Below are 25271 nucleotides of genomic sequence, written 5' to 3'. Positions count from 1 at the left end.
TATCAGAATTGCCTGAAGTATTTTTTCTTTATGAAGGAGCTCTAGCCTGACCAGGTGGTGGCAGAGTGGAAAGAGCATCAGCCTGGGATACAGAGGACCCAGGTTAGAAATGCCAAGGTCACCGGCTTGAGCATGGGCTCATCAGCTTGAGTGCGAGGTGACTGGCTTGAGCATGGAATCCTAGACATGACCCCACGGTCACTGGCTTGAGCCCAAAGGTTGCTGGCTTGAAGCCCAAGATCCTTGGCTTGAGTCTAAGGTCGCTGGCTTGAGAAAGGGGTCACTCGTTCTGCTGTAGCCCCCTGGTCAAAGCACATATGAGAAAGCAATCAATGAATAAGTAAAGTGCCACAATGAAGAATTAATGATTCTCATCTCTCTCCCTTCCTGCCTGTCTGTCCCTGCCTGTCCCACCCCACCCTACCCCACCCCCCCCATCTCTCTTGCTTAAAAAAGAAAAAGCTCTATTTTAAAAAATAATTAATGTAACACTATTTCAGTAATTTATTATATATGAAAGACAAAGAAATACTCCAAGGGTGTAGCAGGTATGTATTTCAGGAAAGTCAGGCAGTCCTGGAGGAAGGCTGTTGTTTTAAATATTAGTTGGTGATGACGGGACCCTCAAGATGGAGTGATCTTCTGAGGAAATGGAAGGAAGTGGCAATGTTGTTGGAAGCTTGGGGGAAGAGGTTCCAGACAATTCCAGTCATCAGCAAGCATACTTACATAGAAAAAGATAACAAGAGCAATTAATTCTGTCCAACATTAACTAGAGGAATACTTTCTCCTTAATGTCTGAGGGCTCAAAACATTCCTATTTGAACTTGAAGTTGGGAAAAACAATGTTTCGAAGACTCCCCACATATACTTCCCCTCATTTTCTAAGAAAGACATGGCAGACAGAGCTCGAGGCAAAGGGACTTCCTAGCGGTTGTATTCCACAAATCTAGACTTCACTCTGCTTGGCTCATTGTTTTACCTGCAGTGGTAACACAGGGCAGAGAGAGGAAAGATAAAGAGTGAGGAAAAAACTTCTTCTGAAGAAAGCTTTTGGTTGACAACTCTCGTGCCTTCACTGAAAATCAGTCCTTCAACGGGAAGATGTTCCTCTTCCGCCGCGGACAGTTTAAGAATGGAGGTGAGTGAGGCAGAGAGAGGGCGGCACAGGGCAGGCCCACCGGACACTCCCGCGGTGCACACTCAGCCCAACAGCAAACCTATAGCTGTGGTGCAGAAATGGCTGGACAATGGAATGTTAACCAGAAGGTCCAAGGGAATAATATCCCCTGAGGTCCCAACGAAGTCCCAGTTGTGTCATCAACCAGAAAACTCAGGAGGCATTACTCCCATCACCTGAGGGACACTGCCTAACTTACCTCTGGGGCGTTCACACACACAGCCCTCTGGAAAAATCTAGGGCAGGGAGGTGGGATGGTAAGCTTTACCAGTATGAATTGTTATACACAGTCGGTCAGGCATGAAGAAAATATTTATTAGGATATTATACATTACAGATGAAGAAAGATTCCATTTTTTTACACAAAGTCATAGAAAGTGTTACAGGCTTGGGTCAGCAGCACCCCCACAGCCAGAATGAAGCAGGTCCCCTCCCCAGCTCCAATGGCAGTGGGTCCTGTGGAGACAGAAGGAAGACAGGAGGGGAGAAACTGTAATACGTGGACTCAATAAGCCATTAAAATCATGCTGCTACTGAAAGCACAAAATCCACAAAATGCATTTTTAAACATTAAAAAAAAAAAAAAAAACAAAAAACAAAAAAAACTTCTGCCAGGAAATGCAGGTCCAAGCTTGGGTTTTACACAAACAACCGGGAGCCATGCAGGTGCTTGTTCAGGGGCCACAGGTTGCTGCTGCCCGTGTTGCACATGCTCCGCTGGCACTGCTTGCAGCGCTGGTACTTGTCACACTGGTCCAGGAGGAAGACTTTGTCTGAGGCCCTGAGGAGAGGTGAGGAAAAGCAGCCGTTAGCAGGCATTCCCTGAGTCCTAGCAGGGGCCCAGCTGGGAAGGCAGTGCGGTGGAGGGGTTAGAAAAGGAGAGGAACACCTGGTCCCTGCCCTGCAGGAGCGTATACCCTCCTGGCATCTCCCACCAATAGTCCCGCCCCCCCGCACACTGCTACCTGCAGCTCATCCCAGCTCAGCATCTCCCGCTTCCAAACCTCTGCTAGCTCCTCATTCCCCAGCAAATAAAAGGCCTGACCCGGTGCCTTCACAGTCCTGCCCCAGTCCTCCTCCCCAGCCACAGCCACCAACACCCTCAGACTACACGTAACTTGTCCAAGGTCACACAGCTGACTGAATGGTGGCTCCATCTCCTGTGTCTGCTTCTCTGCGTGTGGATGCACCATTACCTGGCAAGCTCCCAAGAGACAGAGTTTGAGGGGGACCAGGCCATCAAACGGCCGGCTAACAGCCCCAGCAGACAGTCAAGAGTACACTTGCGGCCCTGGCCGGTTGGCTCAGCGGTAGAGCGTCGGCCTGGTGTGCGGGGGACCCGGGTTCGATTCCCGGCCAGGGCACATAGGAGAAGCGCCCATTTACTTCTCCACCCCCCCCCCTCCTTCCTCTCTGTCTCTCTCTTCCCCTCCCGCAGCCATGGCTCCATTGGAGCAAAGATGGCCCGGGCGCTGGGGATGGCTCCTTGGCCTCTGCCCCAGGCGCTGGAGTGGCTCTGGTCGCGGCAGAGCGACACCCGCCCCGGAGGGGCAGAGCATCGCCCCTGGTGGGCGTGCCGGGTGGATCCCGGTGGGGCGCATGCAGGAGTCTGTCTGACTGTCTCTCCCTGTTTCCAGCTTCAGAAAAATACAAAAAAAAAAAAAAAAGAGTACACTTGCAGTGAAAAGCCACAGGAGGCCAGAGCCCTCTGCAGAGGTAAGAGCAGGAGAGTGGAATGGAGACAAAGAGGAAGAGGACGAAAGAGGCTGGAAACAGAGACGAAGGGATGGAAGTGACTAATTTTCCACTTCAATTATTTTTCTTGATATTGCAGGACAGTGCCTGGTGTGTTCTGCTACCCTATCAAAATTTCTACCTTGGTGGAATTCTGTCAAAAGCAGCATCAAGGACAGCCCTAAAATGAAAAGGAACAGTCTTGGCAGTAGGCGGGGCTACCTACCAGAGTTACCTTGGAGTATCAGGCGCTAACTGCAGACGTCTGAACCTTATTTTTGCATTTGCTTTGTTTTCTCTTTAAAACCAACCAATTCCTTCACCCTGCCCGCTGCCTGCTGGAGTCCCTGCCCACAGTTTGGCCTAAGTCTTCAGGGAATCATAGGTCTGCTCTGCCATGTCCTTGGAGCAGCTGTGTCATCCTGTCACTCAAGGCTATTTCCTGTGTTTCCCCTATCTTTGGTCACCATGTTGGCCCAGCATTCTTCCAAAATCCAACTAAAATCCCCCGTCATTAATCTCATTGCCTTTTACCGGCTTCCTCCCAACAGGGAGGAAATAGCTTGAAATCCGCAGTTCCCCTTCCGCCTCTTCCTCCCCACTTTCTCTGTGGAACCTGTTTTCCACGTCATCCCTCATACTTTCACTGTCACCCAGTATGGGTTCTACCCACTACGAAAACAGGCAAAACAAAAAATGCTCTCAAAGAACATCTAAAAGGAAAAGCAGAGTTACAGATCAATATCCATCATAACAAATTTTACCCATGACACAAATTAGTTGATAATGGGCAATTTATTATTTTGTTACATTAAGGGTTTTCATAACGTTGGACTGTAGAGGCCTGATGTTTTTTCAAGTTTTTAACATTCTATGAAATCATAGCTTACATTTGTAAAGTGTTTACATATTTTTAAGAGGAGTACTTTCCCACCTCCTTATTTGATCCGCAGAACTCCTGTGTTAACCAAGTCAGACAGACAAGTGTTTACTTTCCTCATCTTACAAATTAAAAAAATATTAGCTGCCTCTCCAAAGTTGGTGTTAATTTTCAAAACGATACGTAGAGTCCCTGGCTCTAGACTGTAAAAAGATAGCTGCAGAGGATATGAAAATATATTTCAGGAAGATGTTTTCAGTTGGTTCCATAATGGGTTTCTCACTTTTTCAGCTGTCAATCTTACCACAACCCTTTGACTCTGCTCTTAAATGATAATTCTGTAAGCCTTGCAAGTGTTCAGATGGAAACGCAGTCTCCCTATTCCCAACTAATAGTTCTTTCCAGAGAGAATTCCTGCCCTCTTGCCTCCATGCCTCCCCACCCTTCACAAAGAAAAAGAAAAGAAAAGAAAAAGCCACCCTATGCAGAGGCAAAGATTAGGGCAGGGATGGCACCTATATGACATACAACACAATATTCTCTAACCCCTTATTCATAACAGACATTTCTAATACATCACAGCAGTTTTTCCCACTGAGCCCAGAATCCTTTCCTCCGCAAAGTTCTCTAGGCAGCCACTTCTGGTCACCTGGAGTTGCCACTTGAAACCTATTTGCCATCCCACAATTAGAGGAAAGTAAACAAGGAGCAGGGAGATTTTCTCTGCAAAGAACTTCTAGTTCCAATCAGGTATTACCTCTGGAAAGCCTTCTCCTCCAGCTCCCGCCGCCTCTTCATTTCAACACTCCGTCTCCAGTCCTCCTGTAAGCTTCGGTTTATTCTGTTCACGTGCTTCGCTTCTGCACGTTTATCTGCCAAGTACCTAGAGACAACAGAATAGTCAGATTCCATTCACAATACTGGGAAAGGCATGCAACCTTGAGAGCCCCATTCCTTTTATGATAAATTAAACAAAAACTTTCTGGTTTTGTTCACTGCTCTTTGAAATATACTAAAAGGTCTGAACACTGTAAACAAACAAACAAAAAAGTGAAACTCCTCGTTCTCAATTTATGGCTTTAGGACTTTCATCTTCAATTCTGGTTTAAATTAGCAGGATTGAAACCTTTTTCCAATTAGCAAAATCAGCCTTTAAAGCTATTAATTTCCTTTGAAGCCAATTTAACTGCTCTGAAGAATCATCTCAACTGGATTTCCAGTAGTTTGTTTATTTCATATTATTACAACCTTACAGGTGTCAGTTTTAGCCTACCAGTTGCTATAGGCATTTTACAAGACAACATAGACAGGTGTACAAAGGTGAAAAAGAGAATCAAGAAAATATTTAACATTGTAAAAAGGGTAAAACAACAACAACAACAACGAAAGAGTGTTTTATAAAGGTCATATCTTCAAAGAAGAAGTGACTACTGTATATCTCTTCAAGTACAACGTTCCAGTGTTCCCAATGTTAAGTGCTTCTATTACTGGTATCCAAATGCGTAGTCACTGCTGTTGGGAATCACCTTAAACCTGGCTCAAATTACTTATATGTATCTATTTCTTGCCAAACTGATACTCTTACCACCAGTTCTCAATAGTCTAGAAGGGACTCTGTGTGACAGTTGATTCAGCCTGCTTTGAAAGTCTTTCTGTTACAGGTAGCCACCAGCACTGTCAGGACCCTCCAATAAAAATCAATAATGCCCTCTGTGCTGGTTCACTTTTCCTAACAGCATGGCCACATTTTCCTCTAATAAGCATTGGTTCAAGCAGTCATTATATAAACAAAATACTATACAGAAAGTATCAATGCCTATCACACAATGGGAACTCAATGACTGAATGATACCTATTACATGTTTTTTTATAACTTTTTTTTTCTTTCCATGGTTTTTTAATTGTAGTAACACATAACATAAAATTGAACAATAACAATTTAACCACTTTTAATTGTACAGATAGTGTTAAGTACATTAATATTGTTGTATAACCAATATTCAGAACTCTTCGCACATTGTAAAAATGCAACTATACTTTTTAAACAACTCCCCGTTTCTCCCTCCCTCTGACCCCTGGCAATCACCATGCTGCTTTGTTTCCATGAACTTGACTATTCTAAATACCGTATTTAAGTGAAATCACCTAGTATTTGTCTTTCTGTAACTAGCTTATTTCACTTAGCATAATGTCCTCAAAGTTCATCCGTATTGTAGCATATGTCAGAATTTCCTTCCTTTTAAGGCTGAATAATATTCCATTGTACATAAATAGCACATTTTGTTTATCCATTCATCTGTAGTTGAACATCTGGGTCACGGCCATTGCTCAGCTATTGTGAATAATGCTGATATGAACATGGGTGTGCAAATATCTCTTCGAGATCCTGTTTTCAATTTTTTAAATATATATCCAGAATTGAAATTATTAAATCATATTGTAATTTAATTTTTTAATTTTTTGAAGAACCATCATACTGTTCTCAATAGGGGCTGCACCATTTTCAATTCCCACGACAGTGCATAGGTTCCTATGTTTCCCTTGCTAACACCATTTTCTGGTTTCTCAAAGTAGCCATCTTAATGCATGTGAGGTAGTGTCTTTCTCTCTCTCTCTCTCTCTCTCTCTCTCACATTCTCTCTCTCCCCCCACTCCTGCCATTTGTCTTAGTTTTCTTTATTTTCTTCCCTTTACATCATATTTGCATTTAATAGCTTTGTCTACAACTAATGAGGAAATTTTCTTCCTCTCTCATCTTTTGAATAGTTTTTTAAGTACTTGTTCAATGTTTCATGATGTGTGTGCTTGTAAGAAAAAAATATACTGATATATATATAATTGTTCTTCATTTGTATATTTCACAAGGCAATCAAACCACAGAAATTATAATTCAAGACAAACAATAGCACATTTTGTCTTTGCATTTGTGAAAAATTATTATACTGTTCGGCAAATGTATAAATTTTTTCATAAAACCCTAAAAATAATAAGATAGCCATCATATATGTATACATTACACTGATATACATCTTAAATAGTAAAAGACTTTGTCCTGTATCTATGTAAGTGAATTGTGGGGGGTGGGGGACAGACCTTAACAATTTACTAATTGCTTAATCCATTCACACTGCCATAGAGGTGGCACTCCAGGATATATAGACTAGTGCAATTAAAATTTTTAATTGTATAATATAAAACACTTTTTTTTTTGACAGAGACAGAGAGAGTCAGAAAGAGGGACAGACAGGAAGGGAGAGAGATAAGAAGCATCAGTTCTTCATATTGTCACCTTAGTTGTTCATTGATTGCTTTCTCATATATGCCTCGACCAGGGGGCTACAGCAGAGCTAGTGACCCCTTGTTCAAGCCAGCAACCTTTGGGCTCAAGCCAGCGATCATGGGGTCATGTCTATGATCCCACGCTCAAGCCAGCAACTCAGCGCGCAAGTTGATGAGCCCATGATCAAGCCGGATGAGCCCATGCTCGAACCAGTGACCTCAGAGTGCAAACCTGGGTCATCCGCTTCCCAATCCTATGCTCTATCCAGTGTGCACTGCCTGGTCAGGCAAAACACATATTTTAAATCTCACCTTCCTACCTTGTCATCTTTATTCACTGGGGTGGAGAATCACTCTATCTCAGGTTCACATAAATAAATATTCAATAAAACACAAAATATCTCTTATCTTGGAAAGGCAAAAATATAGTTAAATGCTCAATGACTTCTACTTCAAGCAGAGCAAACGATGGCAGCTGATGGTTGAATAAGGCTTATTAAACACACCTTTCACAGAATATGGAAAACATTTGTTAATAAGCAGCTATCTTATTGTGGTTTTGATTTGTATTTCCCTAATGACTGCTGATATGAACACCTTTTCATATGTTTTTAAGCCCTTATAATATTTGAAAAGATAAGATAAATGTTTAATTTAAATGCCTACAAAGTAAGAAAATAAAATAGGGTTAAAGGAGAGGCAAATAATATTCTCAGCAGACTGCTGGTGGAAGCAGATTGTTATACCTTTTTAGAAAGCAAACTGACAGTATCTGTTAATATTTAAAATGCTCCATGTGCTTGATCTAGCAACCTCATTTTTAGGAATTTATCCAATAGAAAAGTATAAATTATATATAAAACCTGTATATATTTAAAATGTTTAATGCAAAATTGTTACAGCAAACTATCTAGAAACAAATTGAATGTTCATTAATAGTACAAATGTAAAATTATGACAATCCATATTATTAATTTAATGAAGAATGAATTCCACATATATGCACTGACAAATATAAATTAATAACACATTGTAAGATTAAAGAAAAGTTGGGTTGTAATGTATAAAAGCTCATGGTCTCATTTTTCATTTACAAAACTGGAGAGAAAATATAAGTGCATATTTTTTAATAGATTTGTAAGGGATAGGAAAAGATAGGAGTTTTCTTGTTTGTTTTTTTAAGTGAGAGGAGGGGAAATACAGACTCCCACATGTGCCCTGACCGGTATCAACCCAGCAACTCCCGTCTGGGGCCAATGCTCAAATCAACCAAGCTATCCTCAGCACCTGGGGGCCACACTCAGACCAATTAAACCACTGGTTGCAGAAGAGAAGAGAGAGAGAAGGGGGAGGGGAGGAGGAAAGAAGCAAATGGTTGCTTCTTCTTGTACTCTGACTGGGGATTGAACCTGGGATGTCCACATACCAGGCCAATGCTCTACCCACTGAGCAAACCAGCCAGGGCCAAAATATAGAAGTTTACACATTAATCTTAAAACTGACTACTTGGTTAAATTGGGGGAGATATATATATATTTTTTGACAGAGACAGAGAAAGAGTCAGAGAGAGGGAATATAGGGACAGACAGGAAAGGAGAGAGATGAGAAGCATCAATTCTTTGTTGCGGCTCTTTAGTTGTTCATTGATTGCTTTTTCATATGTGCCTTGACCAGGGGGCTACAGCAGAGTGAGTGACCCCTTGTTCAAGCCAGCAACCTTGGGCTTCATGTCAGCGACCTTTGGACTCAAGCCAGCAACCATGGGGTCATGTCTGTGATCCCACGCTCAAGCCAGCAACCCCACGCTCAAACTGGTGAGCCCGTGCTCAGGCTGGTAACCTCGGGGTTTCGAACCTGATCTTCTGGATCCCAGTCCAATGCTCCAACCACTGCACCACTTCCTGATCAGGCAGATTGGGGGCGATTATTAATTTGTTTTTTAATCTCTCCACCAATTGGCATTTTAATTAGCATGAATTGTTATATTTTTTAAATAACAACTTTTTAAAAAAAAAATAAAAAATAAAAAAATGTTTTAGCAGTCCTGTTTGAATTACACAGACTAAATTATTCCCTCTGAAAGAAAATGACCTTCTCTTTACCACACAAAGACCTAAGAGCACATTTTGAGACGGACCAGAGGGCAGGTAGTAAGAATAGATGAGAGAAGTGGGAGACTCTGGAATAATCAGGAAAGGATATAGCAACAGAAAACCAGGACCTGACCTATACAGAAAATGAGGTCTATGACCACAAAATAAAGACCACAGTTTGTATTTGTTCAAAGTTTTGTAGTTTCCAAAAATGCTCCCACATACATAATCTCATTGAGTTCTCTCTCATAGTAAGGTTAGGTAGGGCAGGTGTGATTCTCCTGCTTTTTCATATAATCATATGAAATCATATGAGCCCTTTGAGAGGGCTCAAAGAGCTCATCTGCACTTTTTAGTTCAGATCACACAGCTTGGAAGTGGCAAGTTTTACCCTCCTAACTCCAAGTTTCAGAGACCAAGTAGAGAAGCCAAGGGCTAGAAGCAGAAGAGGAAACTGTAATAATCTCTGCTACAAACACAAAGGGTCCCAGAACTGGCTGTGACAGGCTACGTGGAAGGGCAGAGCTACCAAGGGACAAGAGAAGGAAGGCTGTTTGCTGCAAAACAGAAGCTATTTACAAGAATTCTTTCCTTTAACCTTCAGCCACTCTGGAGGTAGATAACAGCATTACCCCTATAAACTGATAAGGAAACCAGTGCCCTCAGAGTTATGTAACATGCCCAATATCACACTAGTAAAATGGCAGAAGCACACCAATCTATCTGAATGGATCCTGGAAGTGGTCTTGGAGACCCAAGGTATTCATCCAGGAGGGGAAGATAATTTAACAACCAGTTCTCTGCCCTAATTACCATTTTAAGTATAAAGAAACAATATACCAAAAGGTAGTTTATTATTTCATGCATTTAATACTTAAATAAGAATAAAAGAAGCACATGAAACTAAATTATAAGAAAGAGTTTTAAAATATTAATGAAAAAATATTAGATAATACCTGACAAAAAACAATAAAACTGTTATTTAAGATATTACCAATGACAGCTTGTCACTCCCTGGTTGTTTGGCATTTTTTCTCTTTACGTTATATGTCTGTTTACAGAACTAACAAATGAGAAGAAATTAAAATGTACTTATAGTATTGCAGCCTTGGCCGGTTGGCTCAGCAGTAGAGTGTCGGCCCAGTATGTGGAAGTCCCAGGTTCAATTCCCAGCCAAGGCACACAAGAGAAGCACCCATTTGCTTCTCCACCCTTCCCCCTCTCCTTCCTCTCTGTCTCTCTCTTCCCTCCCACAGCCAAAGCTCCACTGGAGCAAAGTTGGCCCAGCTGCTGAGGATGGCTCCATAGTCTCCGCCTCAGGCACTAGAATGTCTCTGGTTGCAACAGAGCAACAGCCCAGATGGGCAGAGCATCACCCCCTGGTGGGCATGCCGAGTGGATCCCAATCCGGCACATGTGGGAATCTGTCTTTCTTCCTCCCTGCTTCCATTTCAGAGAAATACAAAAATAAATAAATAAAATGTAGTGTTTCATCAACGGTATAATGAGTTTTATGAAATGAATAAATAAATAATACAAGTATAGTTTCATCAAATTTTTTTCACCTATGGAAGGATTGAACATTACTATGGGTGCTTAGAATATGCTGTTGTGCAGATGAACGTAAAAAAAAAAATAAGGAATGTAAATTTATGATTTCCACATTGGGTGGCTGCCCAGGCACCCATCTTAGAAAGAACCCTAATTTCAAATGCCATTTTATGGCCAACAGATATATGAAAAGATGCTCAGCTTCATTAGTTATTAGAGAAATGCAAATCAAAACTACAATGAGATACCACCTCACCCCTGTTAGATTAGCTATTATCAACAAGATGGGTAATAGCAAATGTTGGAGAGGCTGCGGAGAAAAGGGAACTCTCATCCACTGTTGGTGGGACTGTAAAGTAGTACAACCATTATGGAGGAAAGTATGGTGGTTCCTCAAAAAACTGAAAATAGAACTACCTTATGACCCAGCAATCCCTCTACTGGGTATATACCCCCAAAACTCAGAAACATTGATACATAAAGACACATGTAGCCCCATGTTCATTGCAGCACTGTTCACAGTGGCCAAGACATGGAAACAACCAAAAAGCCCTTCAATAGAAGACTGGATAAAGAAGATGTGGCACATATACACTATGGAATACTACTCAGCCATAAGAAATGATGACATCAGATCATTTACAGCAAAATGGTGGGATCTTGATAACATTATACAGAGTGAAATAAGTAAATCAGAAAAAAACAAGAACTACATGATTCCATACATTGGTGGAACATAAAAACGAGACTAAGAGACATGGACAAAAGTGTGGTTACCAGGGGTGGGGGGAGGGAGGACGCAGGAGGGAAGGAGGGAGAGAGTTAGGGGGAGGGGGAGGGGCACAGAGAAAACTAGATAGAGGGTGACGGAGGACAATCTGACTCTGGGCGAGGGGTATGCAACATAATTTAATGACAAGATAACCTAGACATGTTTTCTTTGAATATATGTACCCTGATTTATTAATGTCATCCCATTAACATTAATAAAAATTTATTTAAAAAATAAAAAAATTAAAAAAAATTTTTTAAATGCCATTTTAACAACCATTCACTAAACTCAGCAAAAAATTAGGTATCGGTTCTGCTGAACAGGTGTGAACTGGCTGAATCCTGCCACTGCTCTTATCTCTCTCTACTAACAATCCAACCCCACCCTTATCACAACATACTCCTTTTCAACCTACTATTGTACTCACATTTTCATGTCTGAGCCTATTTGGTATAGAACATAACAGATCTTTGAACTATCCCAGTGACCATTTATAAAATTTTAATAAAATAACTTTTTCTAAGTAGAACTGCCTTCTAAAAAGAGGAGGTTCCTTTGAAGAAAAGCCCTTTTGGAACTCCTGAGTGCTTTGATGATTTTATCATTCTAATCAAAGATCTGAGAATTGCTAATCATCTACAAAGAAGAAACTGGAGTTCTCTGTGGCAATCTGGGCTGGAGGAGGGAGAGGAGATAATGCAAAATGGGAAGGCAAGAAGGAGCCCAGGAGATGTTGTGAGGCTGAGAGCTGACCAGGCCTTTTAAAAATTCCCCATTGGCGGGGTGCCTCAATTGGCCCTTTTAGAAACTAGGCGTCTGGTGTTTGAATGTAAAGACATTTACATTGATAGGTATGAAGTCCTCCTCTGCCTGCTGTTACCCTCCCCACCACCTCCCCAGCAATCATCAGTACAGCTTATGACATGCACAGGTGTTTGAAGAAAGGGGTGTAGTGGATGTTGGGAAAGGGCCTGAGTTCCACGTCTGTGTCTATTTGAGCACAACACACATTTGTGGCTCACATTGTATTTTCAATGGCTAGTGCTGGTATGGAAAACTCTTTTAAGAAGTGGTACTGGAAAAGGAAGGAAAAATATGGAGGGGTAACTGGAGAGAGAAATGAGATCAAGAGAGTTTAAGGGTTTTTTTGTTTTTTTAATGTGATAACTTTTCTTCATAGGGTGAATTGCGAGGATGAAACAAGAGGAAGCATATACCGTAGTTCTCCCTGTATAAGACGCTCCCATGTATAAGATGCACCTTAATTTTGGGGCCCAAAATTTGGAAAAAAATGTATTATATAAAGTTATTGAACTCAAGTTTTATTCATCTACAATGAGTGCAAAAACAAGTGTGAAAAAGCAGAAAATGCAAGTAAGAATATCTGCAACCACTGTATAAGATGCACCCAGTTTTTAGACCTCAAATTTTTCAATAAAGGGTGCATCTTATACATGGGGAAATGTGGCAATAAGCTTAGCATGATATTTTGCACATAGTAATTCCTCAGTATGTTCACTAATCTTGACTGTTCTATGAGAAAGAGAGAAGGGGAAATAGGGGAGAGACGGTGGGGAGGAGGAGGAAGAATGATCCATGGTCTCTTACTCTTTTCTTGTCTCCTGAAGCACCTGCAAATCCCACTCTCGGTCTGCCAGCTGGCTCAGGATGGCTTTCCTCTTGCGGTTCACAGACTCCTCCAGCTGGTGCTTCATGCAATTCTGTTCCCACAGTCGCCTCTCCATCATCAGCGCACGTTCATCTTTACCAAAGACGGGCTCAGAAGACACTGACTCAAATGCGGGCAGCTGGGAGGATTTGTTCTTGATCTGAAACAGGGACACACATAATGCAGATTACAATTATACCAAGGAATACACTTGATGTACAAAGCTGTAGCACAAAACCTACAGGAAGAAACAGGGGCCTCAAAACCACCAAATGGATAACACAAAAGGGTATTCACAGCCTTATGGTATTTGTACATATATTTAGACTGCCACTGAAGCACTGCACAATCTTTAACTTAATCACTGTTCCCTTACCTGTGCATCCAAATCTCGCTTGTAACACTCTGTTTCTTCCCTCTTATCTTGTATATATTTGGCTCTTTGGGCGGCAAGTCTGACAGTTAAGAATAAGAAAAGGTGGGGCCAACGTTTGCTACCGAGTCTTTAGTAGTACAGATTAACATCATCAAAACATGTCTAATAAGTATTCATAGGAACAAGAGTCTGATAAATAAAAAGTGAAATTTCCTTCCAGGAGCCTTCATTTTAAGAACGAAAATAGGAATTCAAACCCATAGGCTAGTGGACAATGTATTGAACACAGGACAGACCAGACAGGTAGAAGAGGTGACCAATCAGATCAGACAAATGCACTGCTCCTGAGACAGGCACTCTTCCTTTCCCCATGCTTTGAAAACATCTAGGTGGGAAAGCAGGAAGTGTCTAGTATTACTATAAAACGATTCATCATAAGATTCCTTTTAAAGAAAAGTGGTCTTTCCTGTTATAAATTATAATTCTGTTATATGTAATCTCCAGGGAACCCACCTGATCTGTACAATGGGTATAACAGAACATATACATATTATAGAAATATGGTTTTTTGGTGCCAAAAACTAGTATTATTTGTTTTAAGAGTCGCTCTCACACCGGAGTGAGCTTCTTTATTGCTCTCCTAACCTCAGTATCAGAAGAGTAGCCCCATTAGGAATGTTTGAACTCTGTGGCCCTGATCCTATCCTGGGCCCCAGATGATCCAACAGGACCAATCAGATGCCTCTCCTTGAAAATTTAGAATTGAGACTAACATTCATCCATGTTTGAGCTGAAATAAAGACAATGACATTTAAGGAACTGTGGGCATTAGCAGAGGGAAAGCTTTTATAACATGGCTTTTTATTTCCCAAACATTCCTGCCCTCGGGTTCCAGAGGACAGCCCTACACACTAATAAAACCTCAGCTTCGCCTTGAGATCACCTGGGAATAGCTAGGAACGATGCCCTGCTCAAGACAAGTCTCTTCCTCCATCTACCGGGATTAGTAATCACACAATAATGCAAAATGAGACTCTATAATTAAAGTAATTGTAGACTGGCAATCATTACTGTGATGATAATTATAATACAATGGCTTTTTCATTTTTCTAATGATATGTATACTATGGTATTGGCCACTAGCTGGGTTAGTTTGCTCAATTGGTTACAGTTGTGCTAAACCAGTGGTCCCCAACCTTTTTTGGGCCACAGACCGGTTTAATGTCAGAAAATATTTTCACAGACCGGCCTTTAGGGTAGGATGGATAAATGTATTACGTGACCGAGACAAGCGGCAAGAGTGAGTCTTAGACGATGTAACAGAGGGAATCTGGTCATTTTTTAAAAATAAAACATCGTTCAGACTTAAATATAAATAAAATGGAAATAATGTAAGTTATTTATTCTTTCTCTTCAGACCGGTACCAAATGAGTACAGTCCATAGCCCAGGGTTTGGGGACCACTGTGCTAAACGACCAATACTGAGTCAATCCCACAGGGAAATAAGCTTCACATGAAAACCCCGAATCCGTTTTCCTGAACATGTCCAGCTAGACTCACTCCTCTGCGAGCTGCACTTGTTCTAGGTGTTCCATCAACTTTTGATTTTTTCTTTCGTTTAGCTCCTTTTCCCGTTTATTAACCATTTGTTTCCGGAGACTTTTAAAATGTTCCTCTTCCTTTAAAGCATTATTCTCATGACTGAATGGCCGTTTATCAAGTAGGAAGGATTTCTAGAGTGAAAGAGAAGCAATTTATTTATTTTAGAATACCAAAAAAACAACAAAGAATAAAGGTAATAATTCAGAGACTAAAATCAATCAGGAAGTATTAATTATTTTTTTAATTTATTCACTTTAGAGAGGAGAGAGAGAGAGAGAGAAGAGGGGAGAGGAAGAGCAGGAAGCACCAACTCCCATATGTGCCTTGACCAGGCAAGCCCATGGTTTCAAACCAGCAACCTCAGCATTCCAGGTCGAAGCTTTATCCACTGTGCCGCCACAGGCCAGGCAAGTATTTATTAATTTATAATATTTATAAATCTTCAACACACTGACCAGTTAGTATTGAGATAACTCACAGAATAATATGATTGTGCTCAAGGATAAATCTGAGCAGAACTGACCACAGCCCAATATTTGAGCAAGATTAATGAAAAAGAACTCCATGGAGTAGGTCCTGAGCTAGTACATACAAAACAGAGAAGAAAGAAGAAGGAATTCTGAGTGAGTGCAAAAGCATGAGCAAGGATAGAGCAGAGGTGAGGAGAGAGAGAACCGAACACTGGCTCTGGGCCTGGCCATTCTAGACACTGATGATGCAACAGTGAGCAACAACGGAGATCCACAGCCTTGCTCTCATCAAGCCTGTATTCTGGCGCAGGAGACAGACAGTGAACAAATAGACAATACATTAGTAACTTAAGGTCGTGATAAGCGTGATGAAGCTCTTATCCTAGACAGTGATTGGGTTGGAACAGGATTAAATTGATTAGTCATCAGAGAAAGCTTTTCAGCGAAGATGACAGAATCACCTCCATTGTAAATACCAGGAAACCTGTGTCTCATCCAGGAGGAACAACAAATGCAAATACACTAGATGAAAACAAGCAAGGCATGTTTAGTAAGTAGAAAGGAGGTCTCTGTGGTGAGGCATAGTGAGCTAGGGGAAAGTAGTAGATGAACTCAATGAGGGTGGTAGGGGCTGCATCATGTAGGTAAGTGGTCCCCAAACCTCCGGGCCGCGGACCAGTACTGGTCCGTGGGCCATTTGGTACCGGTCCGCAGAGAAAGAATAAATAACTTACATTACTTCCGTTTTATTTATATTTAAATCTGAATGATGTTTTATTTTTAAAAAATGACCAGATTCCCTCTGTTACATCCATCTAAGACTCACTCTTGACGCTTGTCTCGGTCACATGATAGAATTATCCGTCCCACCCTAAAGGCAGGTCCATGAAAATATTTTCTGACATTAGACCGGTCCGTGGCCCAAAAAAGTTTGGGGACTGCTGATGTAGGGCATGATAGGTCAAGATAAGCTTTACATTTTAATTTAATGGGAGGCTATTAGCTATGTTTTAGTTAATCATTTTGAAAGGCTGCTGTGTGGACAATAGATGGTAGAACAAGTAGACTAACAACAAGCCTAATTAGGGAGGCTATTGCACAAGTTCAGCCTTATAATGGGGCTTGGAATAGGCTGGTAGCATTGAAGATGAAGAGATAATAGGTACGTTTTAGAAGTAAAAGGCAACTGGACTTGCAAATGGTTGGATGTGGAGGACAGAGAGGAATTGAAATCAGGTGTGTGCAACTGTCTGCCTGGTGATGCCACTAACTGAAATGGGAAAGCTGAGAGAACAGGTTGAGAAAGGGAATCAAAAGCCCTGTTTTGGTCTTTTTCCATTTAAGATGTCTACAGATATATCAAAGAGGAGCTACTAAGTGGGCAGTAACAAATATAATCAGAAACATATCTAAGAGGAAAGAGAGATCATGCCTAAATCTCAAAAGCACTGTGCTCTACCTTCATCCCCCCCGCCACCCATGCCTGGAAGGCTCTTCCTCTACTCAGGTCTTTTTCTGATTCCTTTATATAAGGATGTCTTCCCAGATTTCTGGCCTGGGTTGACTCTCCTCTTTGTTCACATAGTGCCGTATTCAAAGACTTAGCATAGCATTCAGTATACCACACTCTTGTCTCTTAAATCTGTCTCCCCCACTATCTTCTTTAGGTCTCTTAATAAAGGAAGCTCATCTTATTCATCTTTGTATTCCTAGCTACCAGCACAGTGGAAAACATATAGAAATTCATTAATAAATGTTTGATGATAAATCAAGAAGATATATTTTATCAGATTATTGTCCAGAGTATCAGACTACCACCTAGAGAGTGGGTGGAAGGAGAAAGATTCGGGCAGATAGATGTAAAGGTAGGCCCGTGATGACTGAAAACATTATATCAATGACAGAGCAGGTAGGTGGCTCACCTCCATCTGAAGCTGGGCTTCTCAAACTTCAATGCATCTACATATCATCTAAGTATTTTATTCAAAATGCAGATTCCTATTCTGAGGTCTGGGATGAGACCCTAGATTCTGCATTTTCAGCAAGCTCTCAGGTGAGATGCTGGTTCTCTCTTCAGATCAGCTGGTCCTGGGACAGGAATTTAATATACTGTCCCTTACCACCCACCCCAGCTCTTGGTTAAGAATTGCTATCATTAACAAGCACTGTAGTGACTAATAGGAACTGTATTGTGAATGTGAATGGTGTAGAAGCAGACACCAGGCCACTCCAGTCCTAAAAGGGAGCTTCAACCTTGCATAAAAAAGTGGGTTACACTTTTCCCTCTGCCAGTTAAAAAACCAGCACAATCTGCAACATAGTATGAAAGAAAAAGGGGCCATATACTAAACCTGACAAGCTCAGGAGAGCCACGTGGCAAGCCGTACAAACTTGGTGACCAAAAAGGTCTACACAGGATGGTCTGATCATAAGTTCCTAACTGGGCAGGTCATAGCTGGTAGTCACGTCCCAGGCCTACGGCTTCCTTAGCAAAGGGCAACCTTTACCTGAAGTGAGCTCTGTCCATTGTTCTTATGCACCTACGATACCATACCTTTATTATTATTATTATTCATTTTAGAGAGGAGAGAGAGGCAGAGAAAGGGAGAGAGAAGGGGAGAGGAGCAGGAAGCTTCAACTCCCATATGTGCCTTGATCAGACAAGCCCATGGTTTCGAACCGGCGACCTCAGTGTTCCAGGCCGAAGCTTTATTCACTGTGCCACCACAGGTCAGGCCTAGGATAACATATTCTTTGAAATGTCAGAGTAATTTTCTTTTCTTACCCTTCAAAGGCACACCCACTTGTACCAGAACACAAAACAACCAGAGCAAGAGACCACAGAACCCTTCACTGTTATCTTGTTCCCTGCGCACCATCTTTATGTGCTATAAATATTCGGCTCACAAAAATTAGGGTAGTATATCGCTTCATATTGATTTTGAAATATCCCCTAATTTTTGTAAGCAGTATATTAATTCTTTTCTATCCTGTATCCCCAATGTAAAAATATGTTTCTCCACTTTGCTTTTTATCCAATCTTAGTGATTTCCCCCACTGCTTTCTCCTGCCTCCTTAATCTACCACCAATGGATTTCACGTCCCTTCCTTGTGTTCTCTCCTCTGATTCTAATGTTTAAAATAAGCTGCTAAGTTGCCAGACTCTGGAGCATTTTCTCTATCTTTTGAGACTTTGCTCCCACGTATATCCTCAAAATTCTGGCTCAAATAAACTCTTAAAAACCTTTTCTATAAGCTTGCATGTTCTTTTGTTGACAACAGAGAACAGACCCAAAATTCACAGATGGGGCAGGTATTCACAATAGAAATTCTGAAATGACCCTTACATGAAATTCAGATTTCTTATTTTTGTAGATTTTCATAGCTTCAGCCACTCCAAGGTTAAAGGCAGCATTTTCTTGATTCTGTCTTCTAAGAGCCAAATTTCTCATCTTTTGTGGGGGGGAGGGGAGAGAAAACACATTAAAATACAGCCTTTAAAATATATAATTCTATTACATTAAAATAATTCTACCACCTGACCTGTAGTGGTGCAGTAGATAAAGCATCGACCTGGAACACTGAGGGCGCCAGTTCGAATCCCCGGGCTTGCCTGGTCAAGGCACATATGGGAGTTGATGCTTCTTGTTCCTCCCCCCCTTTCTCTCTCTCTCTCTCTCTCTCTTTCCTCTCTCTAAAAAATGAATAAATAAAATCTAAAAAACAAAATTAAAAAATTATAACAATAATTCTACCGAGGTAAAAACCTGCCTGGTCGGTTGGCTCAGTGGTAGAGCGTTGGCCTGGCGTGCAGAAGTCCAGGGTTCAATTCCCGGCCAGGGCACACAGGAGAAGCGCCCATCTGCTTCTCCATCCCCCCCCCTCCTTCCTCTCTGTCTCTCTCTTCCCCTCCCGCAGCCAAGGCTCCATTGGAGCAAAGATGGCCCGGGCGCTGGGGATGGCTCTGTGGCCTCTGCCCCAGGCGCTAGAGTGGCTCTGGTCACAACAGAGCGACTCCCCAGAGGAGCAGAGCATCGCCCCCTGGTGGGCAGAGCGTCGCCCCCTGGTGGGCGCATGCGGGAGTCTGTCTGACTGTCTCTCCCCGTTTCTAGCTTCAGAAAAATACCAAAAAAACAAAAACCTGCCTTTTGGAGGCAATGGTATTATACTTTCTGATGTCTTCATAGATTTATAAAAGTGGGTTTGGAAAGGCTTTTTATTTCCTGTTCTTGGGCTTTAGGCAACACCTTTGCAGGGACTATAAGAAGGAATGGAAGATTTTCTAATAGTTACATGATATCACAAACGCAGGAAAGGGAAGTAGGGTCAATTATTGGAAACCACAGACCAATTATTGATAGTGCAAATGCAAAGGTGCCATTTTGTCTTTGCTTCTTGAGATAGGCCATGAATTCGAAGAAAAATGCCTTGACTGGTATTGTATTTTACCAGAAATAAAAAAATATAGTCATATAAATCCAGGAATTCTATCTTTAAAACTCAGTCTTTATGGGTTGAGGGAGGAAATCAGCAGCATGAGCAAGCATTCAACTGCTTGAATATTCATCCCAGTGTTGTTTATTATTAGTGAGAACTCAGACACAACCTAAGTTTTAGGTTATCCTGAACCATATAAATTATTAAATAGGTTACAGTAGTACAGCCACATGATAGAACATTTTATATGGCATTTTGTAATTATGATCTACTACTATCTCATGTGAAATATTCTTTAATCGAGGTGTTGAATTACCTGGTGTTTTGTTGTTGTTGTTTTTAGCAAGAGAGACAGAGACAGAAAGAGGGACAGACGGACAGACAGACAGGAGGGGAGAGAGAGGAGAAGCATCAGTTCTTCATATTGTCACCTTAGTTGTTCCTTGATTGCTTTCTCATATGTGCCTTGACTGGAGGACTGCAGTTGAGCCAGTGACCGCCTGCTCAAGCCAGCCATGATCCCATGCTCAAGCCAGCAACCCCGCGCTCAAGCTGGTGAGCCTGCCCTCAAGCCGGCGACCTCGGGGTTTTGAACCTGAGTCCTCTGCATCCCAGGATGACACTCTATCCACTGCTCCATTTCCTGGTCAGGGAAATACCTGTTGTTCTAAGAAACTCTCTTGATCTCGCAACATCTGATACTGCTGTAAGAGTTGCTCATCTTCTTTCTCTCTCCTCTGTCGCTCTTCGCTGTAGTAAACTGGAAAATTCTGTTGTGCTCGTTGCAAACATACGTAACACATCTCCTACAATACCAAGTTTTAAGACAAATTAAGTTTTACCTTTCATTTTTCTGCCTTCACAAGCTATCCAAAAGCTGGGTGCATCAAAAAGCATATGTTATAAAAGGATCTGTTAATAATAATTAGCAAAGTGAGATATGCAAAGTGGGCTCCACAAATATTCAAGAGGATTTACTGAACTCTCATTTGATCTGAATTATAGCAGCTGCAAATTAGTAGGAGATTTCCCAACTCCATTTCTATTAACCAGTCAATTTTGACTAAGAGACAGATTTATCACAGTCCAAGTTTGGGTCCTGAGTACTGGAGCCATACCCATATATTAAAGAGTGATTCTCAGAACTCTCATTGAGAAACAGAGTCAGAGGAAGGTTCTGATTAAAGTTTGCTTGTTTGAAGACACTTTACCTGTCCTGCTTTATCATGATCCTGGCAAGATGTGGCGGAAAAAAATTCAGGTTTCATTTTATTATCATTTTTCAAACATCTTGGCGATGGTAAGCTATAAAAACAATGCAATGTTAATTAATGTTTAATACAGTGTGGCATCTAGAGCAATGATAATTTTAGAGGCAAGTATAAATATAAAAGAAATAATAGGTCCTGGCCTGGAAGCTCAGTGGATAAAGCAACATCCCGGTGTACCGAGGTTGTATATTTGACCCTGGTCAGGACACAAACAAGAAGCCATCAATGAGTACACAACTAAAATGGAACAACTAAGTGAAAGAAGTTAATGCCTCTCTTTCTCTCTCTGTTCCTCTTTCTCTCTCAAATCAATGAAAAAAATTAAAAAATAAAAATACCCTGACCAGGCAGTGATGTAGTGGAAAGAGCATCGACCTGGGACACTGAGGACCCAGGTTCAAGACCCCAAGGTCACCAGCTTGAACATGGGCCCATCTGGCTTGAGCCTGGGCTCACCAGCTTGAGCCCAAAGTCACTGGCTTGAACAAAGGGTCACTGGCTCAGTGGGAGCCTCCTGGTCAGGGCATGTATAAGAAAGCAATCAATGAACAACTAAGGTGCGCAACTATGAGTTGATGCTTTTCATCTCTCTCCCTGTCTTTCTATCCCTGTCTCTCTCTCTCAAATAAGTAAGTAGATAGATAGATAGATAAATAAATAAATAAATAATTTTAAGAATAAATATCTTAGTGGTTTTTTCAAAGCATTTGTATGTACAGAGTTTAAGAGCCTATACTTTGTACCAGATAAATGTGGGTTTGACCTGATTTTTTGTTTACAAGCTGACTAGCATCAGACAAGCTAGGTAGCCTTGCAAAGTCTCAGTTAACAATTCTGTGGAATGGGAAAAAAAGTTATTTATTCTACACAAATGTATTGAGTGCTTGCAATGTACTTTGTTCTCGGCATAGGAGATGCAGTGAAGAACAACACACACACACACACACACATCCCTGTCCTCATGAATTCATATTCTGATGGGGCTAGACAGACAGCCAGTAACCAAATAAATAAATAAATAAGTGACCTAGAGAGTATTTTTGAAGGTGATAAGTGCTACACAACGCTGAAGAAATGGAGTATTAAGCCATAAGCAGAAGGACCTAGGAAGTTCTCACCAAGAAAAAAACATTGAGTAAATAACAAGAAGGAAATGAGAAAAAGATAATCCAGATATCTGATGACAAGGGAATTGTAGGCAGGATGAATGAGTTCAAAGTCCTTGAAGTGGGAGCACACCTGTGTTCAGTGTGGCTAGAGGGAGACCCGAGACCAGGCAGGCTCTCGCAGGCCATAAGAATATGTATGTCTTGGGCCACGGGTGACAATGGGAAGCCACTGAGGGTAAGATGTCCAGTATTAGCAGGGTACAATGTCCAGGATTAGCAAAGCTGTGGAGAACACAGCAGTCCCTCATGTTATTGCTACTAGAAAGGTAACTCAGTACAATCTTTTTGAGGATAATTGGTAATGTGCAGCAAAGGCATAAAAAATGGTCTCATCCTTTATCTCTAAATTTTTACTTTAAAGTTTTTATCCTGTACAAATATTCAAGTGTGTGCAAGAAATTATGTGTAATTATATTTATCACAACATCATTTTTAAAAACTAGTACTCATCTAAATATCCAATAGGAGATTGGCTAAACAAAAGGTTTAATCAATGACATGACATGCAATCACTTGTTCATGTTTTGGAATACTTAAGGCCATGGGAATTTTTACCACTTATACTTAAGTGTAACAAAGATTCTGATGATCTCAGTTTTATTTAAAATGTGCGTATATGTTGCAAATATAAATATATGTATTTATATATATTGTATATGCATTAGAGTGAAGAATAGAAATATAACAAAATTTCCTCTATATCTTTTTTTGCTTTTCTAATTTTTCAAAAATCTTGTGATAAACATGTATCACTTTAGTAATCAGCACAAAAAACATTTATTAGTCAATTTCTGTAGGAAACCTTCACTGACAATCCCTGACAATCACTCTCCCCTCTGCAGCCTCTGTGCTTTCTTTTGTTGTCTTCACACGTGTGTTATTTCTTTTTTTCTTTTTATTTAATATGGAGTGCTTCACAGATTTGTGTGTCATCCTTGCACAGGGGCCATGCTAATCTTCTCTGTATCATTCCTGTGTTAGTATATGCGCTGCCGAAGCAAGCACGTGCATTATTTCTTGAGCATCAGTCTCCCAACAAGGCTATAAATCTTATTAAAGTAGGTTTAGATGTCTTTTATATGCCTTCTAGCTCTGTGTATTCATTCTAGGTCAAGAAACTGCTTGGCACACAATGATGCTCAATATTTGTTGAATTGAACTAAACTACAAAACACTAGACACTCAACTCTCAATTATATTTCCTAACTGACATTAAACACAAGCATGCTTGGGGTTTTGAACATGACTTTAGTAATTTTAGCAATTGCTTTTTTTTTATTATTCATTTTAGAGAGGAGAGGGAGAGACAGAGAGAGAGAGAGAGAGGAGAGACAGAGAGAGAGGAGCTGGAAGCATCAACTCCCATATGTGCCTTGACCAGGCAAGCCCAGGGTTTCGAACCGACGACCTCAGCATTTTCAGGTCGACGCTTTATCCACTGCACCACCACAGGTCAGGCCGACTTTAGTAATTTTAAAAGTACATGAATTGCACACATGATAGCTAATATATTGTGACACATTAATAAATTGAAACTTGACAGCACAGTACAAGGTACATAAAGATACTCAATAAATACTTGAGTGTGGTCGCCTGATATGGGGTCTTAAAAAGTATCCTACTCAAAGGGAGAAGGGAAAAATAAAAAATTTTTGACCTAACATAACAAGAAGACATGGCCATTATAAATCACTATACATTCATTTACTCAAAGAACATTTAGTGAGTGCCAGCCATGTATATAGCAAACCTCCTTTCAGTTTGATCTAAATATGAAACTGTCTCACGCCATAATATCCAAGCACTCAGAAAAGAACAAGGGAAGTTTTCCCAAATCCACAAGGAGAGTTGGGTGTTCCCTCCTTTGTGCTATTGTTTCCATCTGTGTCACGGCATTTAACCTACTGAATTGATTGTTCTATGTATATGTCTTTCCCACTAGATCATGAGCTCTGATTGTCTCTCTTACCCCCATCACCTAGCACAGAGAATATACTCAAGACTACTGGATAAAGGAATAAATGAACACTTACTTATATTTCCTGCATCAAGAATGACTCAAACATTTATAAATGTAAATGTAAACAAAAGATGTAAGTAAAGTGTAACAAAAGATACCAATACGTTACCTTGCAGGGTGGTGCATATCCTTCTTGCATCTCCCACTCTGCTCTAACTTGTTTGCCAAGTCTACACCTTTCACTTTACCAGGGGAAATAGATTTTCTATCTTGAAGTTTCTTGAGTGATAAGAGCTCTGTAGAATGAATGAAAGTGAGTTTCTTTTCAATTTTAAATAGGTGGTTTGTGCTTAACATAGATTTTTAAAACTCATAATTTTACCAGGGAAAATTTTCACGTTAGATCATTTTCTTATCTTTAAATTATTGTTCCTTGCCCTACTGTGGTTTATAAATACAGGGTGCACAGACAACAGCATGGTGACTACCAGAGGGAAAGGGGGATGAGGGAGGCAGATGAGGCTATATATGGTGATGGAAGGAGGCTTGACTTGGAGTGGTGAACATACAATACAATATACAGATGATGTTTTATAGAATTGTACATCTGAAATCTATATCACCTTATTAACAAATGTCACCCCAATAAGTTCAAATATAAATAAATAAAAAGAATGTTAAAGAAATAAAAAATACTATGTATTTTTGCTGTATACTTATTAAATGCAAATCACTGACTGGGCACGTTAGAAAATACTAAGAGGCAAGCCTGACCAGGTGGTAGCACAGTGGATAGAGCATCAGACTGGGACACAGCAGACCCAGGT

General features: G+C 40.8%; 1 protein-coding gene and 1 non-coding gene across 3 annotated transcripts in view; both read right to left on the bottom strand.

The window, feature by feature from the left end:
* Positions 1-1803: 1803 nt before the first annotated feature.
* The window catches only part of CCDC81 (coiled-coil domain containing 81), a 56488-nt gene continuing 33020 nt past the window's right edge, over positions 1804-25271 (bottom strand). For both annotated transcript variants that reach the window (XM_066360710.1, XM_066360711.1), the window contains 9 exons: positions 24614-24740; positions 21256-21349; positions 20704-20850; positions 18955-19059; positions 15096-15268; positions 13535-13613; positions 13098-13318; positions 4552-4677; positions 1804-1961 (listed from right to left, as the gene is read on the bottom strand). In XM_066360710.1, the coding sequence (XP_066216807.1) occupies positions 1820-1961; positions 4552-4677; positions 13098-13318; positions 13535-13613; positions 15096-15268; positions 18955-19059; positions 20704-20850; positions 21256-21349; positions 24614-24740 (1214 nt within the window). In that variant the 3' untranslated portion in view covers positions 1804-1819. The remainder of the gene's footprint in view (positions 1962-4551; positions 4678-13097; positions 13319-13534; positions 13614-15095; positions 15269-18954; positions 19060-20703; positions 20851-21255; positions 21350-24613; positions 24741-25271) is intronic.
* LOC136390238 (U6 spliceosomal RNA) lies at positions 23383-23489 on the bottom strand. Its single transcript, XR_010748669.1, has one exon. It is a non-coding gene; the product is annotated as a U6 spliceosomal RNA (small nuclear RNA).

The sequence above is a fragment of the Saccopteryx leptura genome, chromosome 1 (assembly GCF_036850995.1).
Source record: "Saccopteryx leptura isolate mSacLep1 chromosome 1, mSacLep1_pri_phased_curated, whole genome shotgun sequence".
In the NCBI taxonomy this organism is placed as follows: Eukaryota; Metazoa; Chordata; class Mammalia; order Chiroptera; family Emballonuridae; genus Saccopteryx; species Saccopteryx leptura.
This window is presented reverse-complemented; position numbering and strand designations above follow the sequence as displayed.